Source organism: Cetorhinus maximus, chromosome 2, assembly GCF_964194155.1.
Source record: "Cetorhinus maximus chromosome 2, sCetMax3.hap1.1, whole genome shotgun sequence".
Taxonomy (NCBI): domain Eukaryota; kingdom Metazoa; phylum Chordata; class Chondrichthyes; order Lamniformes; family Cetorhinidae; genus Cetorhinus; species Cetorhinus maximus.
Window position 1 is genome coordinate 180,153,457 of NC_135880.1, and position 12,137 is coordinate 180,165,593.

General features: G+C 43.1%; 1 protein-coding gene across 1 annotated transcript in view; it reads right to left on the reverse strand.

The window, feature by feature from the left end:
- Positions 1–12,137, reverse strand: part of pgm5 (phosphoglucomutase 5) — a 147,988-nt gene that overhangs the window by 80,359 nt on the left and 55,492 nt on the right. Inside the window, exons 4-6 of the mRNA XM_078530029.1 lie at positions 6,946–7,071; positions 4,123–4,313; positions 2,691–2,845 (exon numbers count right to left, since the gene is read on the reverse strand). Coding sequence (XP_078386155.1) covers positions 2,691–2,845; positions 4,123–4,313; positions 6,946–7,071 — 472 coding nt within the window. The remainder of the gene's footprint in view (positions 1–2,690; positions 2,846–4,122; positions 4,314–6,945; positions 7,072–12,137) is intronic.

Below are 12,137 nucleotides of genomic sequence, written 5' to 3' on the forward strand. Positions count from 1 at the left end.
GGACACCATTTTCTTTCTCCCTAGTGTCCTTCATGCGGAAGAAGCTGGACTCTCACTACAATTCCCTCATACAACCAGTTACTTGTCACATCACATTAATTCTGCATCTACATGGACAGTCAGACTTTGTCATCACAAGCACATGGTTTACTGGCAGGGCTTCTCGTTAACCCAATGTTTTAGTTCCACCATTGGCTTTCTGATTGAAACCCCAAATCCTTTCTCTCCCATGTTTCACTAACTCCACCAAAGGAATGACACGCACCTTTCACCTCGCCAACTGCTGCCCAAAGGCTTTCCGTGGGCTTGCGAATGGCCACTTCCTGCCTTTGGGCATCTGAACCAGTGCGGTGCCCTTTACTGGGGATCTGTGGTGTGCGTGGGCAGGGCAAGCAACAGGGCTTTTCGGCCAATAAAATAAAAGCAAAATACTGCAGATTCTGGAAATCTGAAATAAAAGCATAAAATGCTGGAAGAACTCAGGAGGTCTTGCAGCATCTGTGGAGGGAGAAACAGAGTTAACGTTTCGAGCCCAGATGAATCTTATTCAGGACTCTTCAATCAATCATGTTGAAGAATCTTCACTAAGAATCACTTCACCAGACACTGGAAGTTGGTAGTGGAGTTCTTGTGGCGCAGTGGGTAGCGCCCCTACCTCTGGGCCAGAAGCTCTGGGTTCAAGTCCCGCTTCAGGACTTGATGGCCATGGAAGGTGTGTGGATAATGTGGCCAAACAGGTTGATTATCAGCCTGTAAATCCTTCCAATATACCTGATGGTAGGCAGTAAGAGCAGGTGAGTTTCCTGGTCAGCCATACTGCAGAAAGCAACAACAAACCACTGCAGTACTTTGCCAAGTGTAATCATGGGCTGATCCAATGGAAGTCCATGCTCACTAATGCCTACTAAGGGCATGGTACCTGAAGGAGGAGGGAGTTTGTAACAACAAATGTTTGACTGAAAGGTGGAGACTGTCTGAGAGGTATTGTGTATTATTATACAAGTGATTGGGATTCAAGGGAATCCTGACGTGACTGAAATACTGAGCCAGGAACAAATGATAAGATGCTTATCCCCTTTCTGAAATGCTTCAACCTACAGCAAAATTAGTTTGTTTTACTTCTTTTTTTATACTTTTCCATTCAAATTCCTACATCCCAGTTAGCTTTCGTTTCAAAGCAATTGCTGTTGAGACAAATAGCTGTTTCCTACCCAGTTTACAATAAATCATGGCCCTGTCTTGTTCTTCAAACCACCTCTCTTGCAGCAGAAAATCTTATCGGCCTCTGGCAGCCTCCTATTAGTGAACAAAATATTCCAAACGCTACACTGGGGACTTATTTATGAGGTGGCATTAACAAGAGAAAAACCAAGTCCCACTAAAGGCTATTTCTAACCAACGTTTCTTTTGCGAAGATGGAGCTTCCCTCCATTGCTGATGGCAGGGGCTTTCTTAATCTTCCCCAAAAACTGCACACCACAAGAGATGGCTCATACCGCGTAGCATTCACTGCTTTGAAGACTTGTGTTTTTGTAATAAATTGCTCCACTGCCATCCCAATTCTGAGAATGAAGGTGTTGCTGAAAGGGACCCTAAGCCCCATTTCCTCTACATCACGAAGACCGCCTGCTTCAAGCTCCATAACTCCGCCCACCTCCGCTCCTGCCCCAGCCCCTCTGCTGCTGAAAACCAGCTCAAGCCCAATGTAAATGGCCAACGATGGCGAAGCAAAGAAAAATCGGTGATGCGCAAGAGATCGGAATTGGAGCAATGCGGAGGTCTCAGAGGGCTAAAGGGCAAGAATAGGCTGCAGAGGTTGGGAGGAGCGAGGCCATGGAGGGACTTGAACACGAGGGTGAGGTTTTTAAATCTGAGATGTTGCTGGACTGAGAGCCAATGTAGGTCACCGAGCACACAGGCTGGTTATAAACTGGACTTGGTCCATGTTAGGGTATGCACATCAGAAGTTTGGGTGAAATCTCTTCATTGAGTGAAAAATTTCTCTCATCCTGGGGAAGATTTACTCTGTTTCATGTTTGTACTGAAATCAATATCACTTCTTTGATTTATGATTTTACATTTACGATTTTTCCTTCAAAGACCAGGTAATTGGGAAGAAATATCTCTCCGTACCTGTGTAAGTGCTTTACCAGATCTCTCAGCCAATTTGAACTTCCGTTAAACTGTGCAACCATTACAATCAGCCTCACTCTCACCCCTAGGCCAGAGGTTGTGAGTTCAAGTCCCACTCCACAGATTTGAACACAAAATCTAAAGTGACACTCCAGTGCAGAACTGAGAGGGTGCTGTATCATTAGAGGGTCCATACCGAGGGAGAACTGCACTGTCAGAGGTCCTGTCTTTGGGATGAGAAGCCCCTTCTGCCCTCTCGGGTGGATATAAAAGATCCCACAACACTATTTTGAAGAACAGCAGGGGTCTCCTGCCTAATATTCATCCCTCAACCAACATCACTGTAATAGATTCTCTGGTTCTGAACTCATTGCTGATTGTGGGACCTCTCTGCGTGCAAAATTGGCAAAGCAGTGACCACACTTCGAAAGAGCTTATTTGTCTTACTTCCTGAGACCATGAAAGGTGCTATAGAAATGCAAACCTTTCTTCAATTGATGAATGTTCCTGAAAACACTTTAATTATTCATTAGGGTTTAGAATGAGTCTTTCCTTACCTGTCCAGTGCTGTACTGGTGGGCATGCTTCTTGCAAATCCTCGAATTCCTGTCTTCTGGAAGTATGGAATGCAGCAGATATTTGCCGCAATCACGGCAACAGAGTCTGAGGGATTGACGAAGAAACCGTTCCTCCCGAGAATCATGTTACGGTCCTGTTAAGAGAAGGGTGACCTCCTTTAATTTCTGCAACTTATCCCTGTCTTAAATTCTGTCATTCACCTTCTCGATCCTATTCTCTAACAGCAAAGCGGAACTTATGGATCCCAACCAGCTGCCCAACACTCTTGTTCATTATTTTACCTGGATTCTGGGGAAAAGGAGACAGTTGACCAACTTAAAGAGGAAGGCATGAGATAAAAGGTTTAATTTGATAATCTGTTTTGAGACATAAACCCTGTACTGCAAATACATTGAGAGTTAGTCCATTGAAACAGTAGTCTGCTACTGCTTCAAAGTTTCAATTAAGCAAGATAACTTAACAGCTAAGAAATGTCATCAATATTTATTTACTTATAGAGGTCCTTAAGTGATTGTTTTGGTATTTCTTTCCAAATGCAAAAGAACAACAGCACACAAAGAGCTTCTATCGAGCTTCTCTCACATCTCTAGATCCTCAGTCACTTAGTTTTGCATCTCATAAATTATGTGGAAAAAACATTAGATTTAAGGGGCATATTTCCTGCATTCACACAGGTTTAAAACAAAAAACACTGAGTTGAGCGGTAGATAAAATGCTCATGATGAAATGGTTTCCTGCCATAAACTGTAAATAACAAACAACCTGTTAGCTTCCCTTGATGATCAGTAAACATCTCACACATATTGCATTCGGAGCTCCATGGGGCTGAATACTGAGCAGAGTTTTTCTGGGTTAAGATAAGATGGACAAGCAGACAGTCGGGATCAGCAGAGGTTCACATGCAGGAGAGCAATTAGAAGCTACAATCAAACAAGACAACCGGCTGCTGTGGGGAAACATTGTGCAACAATACAAAATAGTGAGCACGCAAAGAAAGGTTGTACTGATTACATTAACCGTATCCAACTGCAGTTGTTACTTTGCACATTGACTTGTTGTCTGTGAAATAAAACTGCTTCATGATTCATATGTGAACTTGCACTGACTTTCATTTTTCTCAATCTGCCTTCAGAAGATTGAAGTGACACACAGCAGGACATATGCAAAAGACACGGACACCCACTTCAGATCACAAGGGGTCCTACAGTGCTGTCTCTGTTTCATGCTATGGTTTAATTAGGTATTGGGCAGTTCAGGTACAACCCTGCAAAATACAAACATTTAGGCTACTAATGGGAACAACTAGTTTCCTTGTGAGTGAGAAAATATCCAAGGTAGACCATAAACTTATAAATGTTCTGTCGGCAAGAACAAAAATACTAATGGTAATAAATTTAGATAAAACTATACCCCATCTCCATCGAAAGCTGCACCAAACCCATATTCTCCTCCTTTCATGGCCTCGAGTAGAGAGGTAGCGTACGTGAGATTTGGGTCTGGGTGCTGCCCACCAAAATCCTCCAGTGGGACACAATTGACAGCAGAGTTTGCAGGAGCTCCGAGCTCATCACAGAGTATCCGCCTCACATAGGGACCCATAACTAGAAGACAAAGAGCCATAAAAGGTCATTGTCCAATAATCCCTTTGATTAACATAAAGAATAGAAACTGGAGTGGGCCCTACAGCCCCTCAAACCTGCTCTGCCATTCAATAAGGTCAAGGCTGATCTACATTAACTCTCCTTTCCCCCTGATCCCCACACCCCTTGATCCCCTTAGTGCCCAAAACCTACCGATCTCAGCCTCGAATATACTCATCAACGGAGCAGCCACAGCTATCTGGGGTAGAGAATTCCAGATTCACAATCCTTTGATTGAAGCAATTCCTCCTCACCTCACCCCTAAATGGCAAGTCCCTTATCCTGAGACTGTGCCCTTAGTTCTAGTCTCCATTCAGGAGAAACTGCTTCTTGACATCTACCCTAACAAGTCATCTCACAATATTATATGTTTCAAAGTTACATTTGTGTGCTGATTAACAATTTGAATTGTCCAGTTAATAACAATCTTTCAAAATAGTCAATGCCCAACATTGGCATTTTTGAAGAGTATTAAATCATCATTCTGGCACTAATAATTTTGGTTTTGTCCTTTGAGCCCTTTCTAATGAAACTCATTCATTCTGTGGAGAGTTTTTCAGTAGCTTTTATTATCCTTGTCACAGCTCAGACAGGGTTGTGATAGAGCAAATAAGGAGAAACTGTTTCGAGTGCCTTGTGGGCCAGTAGCCAGAGGACACAGGTTTCAGGTAAGTGGCAAAAGAAACAGAGGCAGCGTTTTCGCTCCCATTTGTGTGAAGGCATCACTGCTGAACAGCCTCGTTCTAATCTTAAAGTTACAGTCTCTTGTTCTGGATTCCCTCCACCAGGAGAAAATAGCTTCTCTCTATCTAGCTTATCAACTCCTTTATCATGTTAAACACCTCAACCAAACCATCCTGTAATCTTCTACACTCAGGGAAATATAAACTGAATCTAAGCAACCTGTCCTTGTAATTTAACTATTTTAGCCCTGATGTCATTCTAGTGAATCTGCGCTGCATCAAAGGTCCTAGTGTACAGTGCAGTGGTCATCATCACACTCTTGTATGACAGCGAGACCCGAACTATATATCAGAAACACAGAAGAGAGCTAGAGAAATTCCATCATCAATGCCTCGGCCACATCCTCCAGATTCAATGGAAAGGACTGGCTAACAAATGTTATTGTCCTCTTAAAGCCAGCACCACCAGCATTCAGGAAAAACTTCTGCAAAATCAACTTTCATGGGCTGGACACTGTGTTTGGATGACGAGGAAGCTTCTCCCCAGCTAAGTCCCGTTTTCCTGACTCTCAAATGGCCAACGTTCCAGCGCAGGACAAACAAAACGCTTCAAAAGACCCTCTAAAGCTTTCCTTAAAGTGCGGCAGCATTGGTACTAATGACCGGGAAGAGATTGCTATCTAGCTTTCAAAATGGCTGTATCACTCTTTGAATTGCAACATCCTAATGATCAGGCAGAGCAGCGGCAGAGCAGAAAATGAAGCAAATCCTACACTCCGGATCCCACTGCCTCATGAGATGTCATGTCCTGTGGGTCGAGAATCGACCTGTTGACTCACATGATGACCCATGGCAGACCAAGACCATGACTCTGAGTAGATGTCATCCTTGAACTGAGGGACAGCCAATGACAATGATCCTTCTCGAGATGCAGTACCCACAAATCAATGTAGTAAAGGGAGATAAGAAGAAACTCTTTGTCATGTGCATATTTTACCCATCTAGTTACTACATTTAAATTGCCATCATCAGCTTAGCAATGACGATGGGTCCAATTAATTCACTCCACTGTTGTCGGTATATACTTGTCTTTAACCTAAATATTAAACAAAATTAATAATTCAGGTTGAGGGCCATTTGATATCATCAGATACTGCACTACAGCTCAGTTAGAATCATAGAATCACAGCACAACAGAAGGCCATTCAGCCCATTGAGTCTGCACTGGCTTTTTGAAGAGTAATCCAGTTAGCTCCACTCCCCTGTTTTTTCCTCATCTCCCTGTAATTATTTCCCCTTAAAGTAGTTATCCAACTCCCTTTTTAAAAACCATAATTGAATCCGTTTCTACCACCCTATCAGACAGTGCATGCCAGATTCTAACCATTTATTATGTAAATAAGGTTTCCCTCATGTTACCTCTGGTTTTTTTGCCAATCACCTTAAATCTGTGCTCTCTGGCTATCCATCCTTTAGACATTGGGAACAGTTTCTCTTCGTTCACTCTATCCCTCATACCATTCTCATAAATTCACTCCGCACCCTCTCCAAGGCCATGGCATCTTCCCTGAAGCGTGGCACAGAATTGGACACAGTACTCCAGCTGGGGCTGAAACATGTTGGGGTAGACACCTGTGTCAGGTTGGGGGTGGCGGAGGGTTGGCGGGGTGGTGGTGGAAATGGGTAGGAGAGGAACAAAATGGATGCCTGATATCCACTTCCATCGTGGTCAGTGGAGACACCAAAATAAATTTCTAGTCTGTCATCTTTAGTAACCATTACATAATACTCTTTTTATTTTGGATTACTTATCTAAGTTCCCAACTAGGCAACTGAAAGGGTCAACAACAAAAAAAAATAGTAAAATATCAAGCAATTGTAAATCCATTAGAAATAAAGCTAATACTTACCTCCATGCATGGCGTCTATTCTTATTTTCAGTTGGTTGGGTCCAGTTAGTAATCCCTTGATAGCAGTGAAGTCAAACATGGTTCTCAGCATGTTGAGGTAAACCTCTACTGTGTCCACAATTTCAACTGGGAATGCAGAGGGGAATGATCAGGAGCTGATTATAACTAACGTCATAGTGAGTGGCCTCTTGTGCGCAGCTCATTAATCAGGCATCAGCCCATCCCAAACTGTGTAAGTTATGAAGGAAAGCTAACCTTCCCTCAGCAATCCATAAAAATTGCACCATCAAGAATTTCTGTCTCACACTGAAAATTCCTCTAAGTCTACGCGTGAGACATTGGTAGAGATAATTACCTCACTCGCTCTTGACCTGTAAGTGAGATCTCAAGGCAATGTCAGGTGCAGCAGTTGAAAGATTGGGTTTGCAGCACTGCACTCAATCTATCTCCTGTGCAGAAGGAGACACAGCAAAGGAAAAGAGCTTTGAAAGATTGGGTTACGAGGATAAATGATTTGTGCCAGAGTTTGCAGCAGTGAATTTCCATTGTAGCTTGAAGTAATTATAAAAAGATGTTATTATCTTACCGAGAGGAGTTTTGCACTGTGTTGAAACTATTCTCTCTGCTTCCTCCCAGTTTATCAAACTTAACTGACATTCATAAACTGAATTCACTAGAGTAAATCTTGAAGAATACAATGTCAGAAAGCAATGTGTTCAAGTAACAATACATGTAAGGTTATAAGGGAACCACATTCAATGGAACATTCACATTTTCAAAGGAGTGAACTGCATTTTCTGTGCAGATAACCTCACTGAAATTGTTCAAAAATGTTTACTCTTCTGTTTCTTGAAAGAAGCAAACCATCATATCCTACGATGTAAAATCTTTACTTAAATTGCCCTCTTAGTTCCCACTCTCCTGATCTCTACCAGCCATAAAGCTCCCACAGCTGAGAAACTCGATGACCTGTGTTACTGCTCTTTAAACTAGCCACCCTGAGATGTATGAGAGTGGTTGGGTATGGCTCTTTCTCCAGTATAATTCTCCTCTAATTCTGGCCTCTCGAGCACCCTGATTTTAATCATTCCACCATTGGCGGCCGTGCTTTCAACTGCCTGGGTCCTAAGCTCTCCCTAAATTGCATCCCTAAATCTCTCTGCCTCTCTATCTTTCTCTCCTCCTTTAAGACATTCCTTATATCCAACCTCTTTTCCGATTAATCTTTTGGGCTTCTGACCTGATATCTCCTTATGTAGCTTGGTGCCAAATTTTGCTTTACACAGGTGCAGTGTCTCAAAACCAGCACCATGAGAACGAGTCAATACCGGTTTTCGGACCTTGCCGGTTTTTGGGCTGGGTGGTTCAGGCCAGGTAGGGTCGGGTCAAGCGTCACTAGGACCACTCAGAGCACAAGGATAGACTGGCGCCTGTAGCTGATAGCTAGTCAGCGCACCACCACGCCAATGCAGCACTGAGATGAACAAGAAAGCAAGATATTTCAATATCCAATAATAATTAAAGTTCATGCATGGCAGCTTAACAGAATGTCTGGTTTTCGGACATTGCTGGTATTCAGATAGATAGATTTGAGACACCACCTGTAATGCTTCTCTTGGGATGTTTTATTACTTTACAGGCACTATAAATATATTATTAGCAATATTGCCTTGTTGGCCGTACAATGGTGTGGAGTGTTGAAAGGTCAATCTCTCATTGCATTAATACCACATTTACTCCAAAGCTGAACAATTGCACTGCTCATCCTTTTCTCTTCGTTTGTGTCAACCAAGATAATGGAACTCACTACAAAGGCAAAATGCTGCAGATGCTGGAAATCTGAAATCAAAGCCGAAAAAATGCTGGAAACACTCAGCAGATCAGGCAACGTCTATGGAGAGAAACAGAATTAATGTTTCAGGTTGTTGACTTTTCACCAGAACTGGAAAAAGTTAGAGATGTTTTAGGTTTTAAGCAACTGCAGAGCCCTGCCCTTTCAATTCTCTGCCGCACTCCCACTCTGACCTCTCTGTCCTCGGCCTCCTGAACTGTTCCAATGAAGCTCAACGTAAGCTTGAGGAACAGCAGCTTATCCTTTGATTCCACACTACACAACCTCTCGGACACAGCGCCGAGTTCAGCAATTTCAGACCATGACATCTGCCTCTCCATTTTCCAGGTAGCAGTAGTGATTTTACTGTCGTCATTTTCACTTTCTCCAGAAGGATCTTTCGTTCCTTTACTTGTCCCATTAGCTTTCCCTTTTGCCTTATACGATCACCCTTTTAATTTCTCCTGCCTTCCACCCTATCACTAACCTTCCCTTTTCTTCTTCCCTAACCTCCCCTTTTCTCTGTGCTTGTTTAAAACCTGTTATATCTCCAATTTGTTACATTTCTGATGAAAGGTCATCAACCTGAAATGTTAACTCTGTTTCTCTCTCCACAGGCAGCGCCTGACCTGCTGAGTATTTCCAGCATTTTCTGTTTTTAATAATGGATGTCATGGCCACGTAATGGAACACTTTTCCATTTTGGATATGTGTCAGCATCAAGCACTCCTTGATCACGCATAATAAAGCCAAACACAGCTTTGCCTTAATCCGGCCTTCATAGAGTATTCACCCTCCTGCTTCATTGTGACTTTTTCCACATCAGTCATCTGAACTAAATTAGCAATTTGTTATCAAATATTGAGCAAAAGTTATGCCTTGAATCTACTCACAACTCCAGCTTGGATTGAAACTGCTGAAATTAATTTTATGCAGTACTCATACGGACATCACGCACAGAAAGATTACACCATGCCAGCATATTGTGAATTGATATCGTGGGTCTGTGATGGACAAACAATGTGAAAACCTGTGGGGGTTGAGTTCTTGATTATTCCTGCTTGTTATATCAGTTCTATCCATCAAGCGAGTGCAAAGGGTCAGGGAATTTTAAGACGGAAGCGAGTTACACCTAAAGCCGCTTGTCATGTTAATGCGCTTGTCCACAATCTTTTATAAAGAAGCTCCAATGCTCCTGGATCAGGCCCACCCACATCGCTGGCCCCATTCCCTAGGTCAACACTGGGAGGTTTCTCCAGTTGCGTTGCTTTAGGAAGGCCCTTCATATTGTGCTCTGTTCCTTACAGGCACAAGGGCACTAAAAGGCATGTTTTTAAAGTCTCTCCATCTCAAAAGCTATTTAATTTTCAAAGACACTGACTGGTGTACATCAAGGAAACTATTAAATGGTTCAATGTAGTTTTTTTTGTTCAGATCATTTTAAATCAGGTTATTTATTGGCGGTGGACTGGACATCCTTATTAAAAATGCTTATAAGACCATAGGACATAGGGGCAGAAATGAGGCCATTCGGCCCATCAAGTCTGCTCCGCCATTCAATCATGGCTGATAAGTTTCTCGACCCCATTCTCCCGCCTTCTCCCCGTAACCTTTGATCCCCTTACCAATCAAGAACTTATCTATCTCGGTCTTAAATACACTCAATGGCCTGGCCTCCACAGCCTTCTGTGGCAATGAATTCCATAGATTCACCACTCTCTGGCTAAAGAAATTTCTCCTCATCTCTGTTCTAAAAGGTCTTCCCTTTACTCTGAGGCTGTGCCCTCGGGTCCTAGTCTCTCCTACTAATGGAAACATCTTCCCCATGTCCACTCTATCCAGGCCTTTCAGTATTCTGTAATTTTCAATCAGATCTCCCCTCATCCTTCTAAACTCCATCGAGTATAGACCCAGAGTCCTCAAATGTTCCTCATATGTTAAGCCTTTCATTCCTGGGATCGTTCTTATGAACCTCCTCTGGACCCTCTCCAGGGCCAGAACATCCTTCCTGAGATACAGGGCCCAAAATTGCTCACAATATTCTAAATGTGGTCTGAACAGAGCCTTATAAAGCCTCCGCAGCATATCCCTGCTTTTATATTCTAGTCCTCTCGAAATAAATGCCAACATTGCATTTGCCTTCCTAACTACCGACTCAACCTGTAAGTTAACCTTAAGAGAATCCTGGACTAGGACTCCCAAGTCCCTTTGCACTCCAGATTTCTGAATTCTCTCCCCATTTAGAAAGTAGTCTATGCCTCTATTCTTCCTACCAAAGTGCATGACCTCACACTTCCCCACGCTATATTCCATCTGCCATTTCTTTGCTCATTCTACTAACCTGTCCAAATCCTTCTGCAGCCTCCCGCCTCCTCAATACTACCTGTCCCTCCACCTATCTTTGTACCATCTGCAAACTTAGCCAGGATGCCCTCAGTTCCTTCATCTAGATCATTAATGTATAAAGTGAAAAGTTGTGGTCCCAACACTGACCCCTGCGGAACTCCACTAGTCACCTGAGAAGGACCCCCTTATCCCTACTCTCTGCCTCCTGCCAGACAGCCAATCTTCTATCCATGCTAGTACCTTGCCTCTAACACCATGGGCTCTTATCTTACTGAGCAGCCTCCTGTCCGGCACCTTGTCAAAGGCCTTCTGGAAGTCCAAGTAGATAACATCCATTGGCTCTCCTTTGTCTAACCTACTCGTTACCTCCTCAAAGAATTCTAACAGATTTGTCAGGCATGACCTCCTCTTGATGAAACCATGCTGACTTTGCTCTATTTTACTATGCACTTCCAAGTATTCTGAAACCTCATCCTTAACATGAGGTCAGGCTAACCGGCCTGTAATTTCCCATCTTTTGCCTCACTCCCTTCTTAAACAGAGGGGTTACATTAGCGATTTTCCAGTCCTCTGGGACCTTCCCTGACTCCAGTGATTCCTGAAAGATTACCACTAACGCCTCCACTATCTCTTCAGCTATCTCCTTCAGAACTCTGGGGTGTAATCCATCTGGTCCAGGTGATTTATCCACCTTCAGACTTTTCAGTTTTCCTAGCATCTTCTCCTTGGTAATGACCACCATGCTCACCTCTGCCCCCCAACTCTCTTGAACTTTGGGGATGTTACTCGTGTCTTCCACCGTGAAGACTGACGCAAAGTACCTATTCAGTTCCTCTGCCATTTCTTTGTTCCCCACTGCTACTTCTCTAGCGTCATTTTCCAGCGGCCCAATGTCCACTATTGCCTTTCTCTTACCCTTTATATATCTAAAAAACTCTTGCAATCTTCTTTTATATTACTGGCTAGTTTACCCTCATATTTAATCTTCTCCCTCCTTACTTCTTTTTTAGTTGTC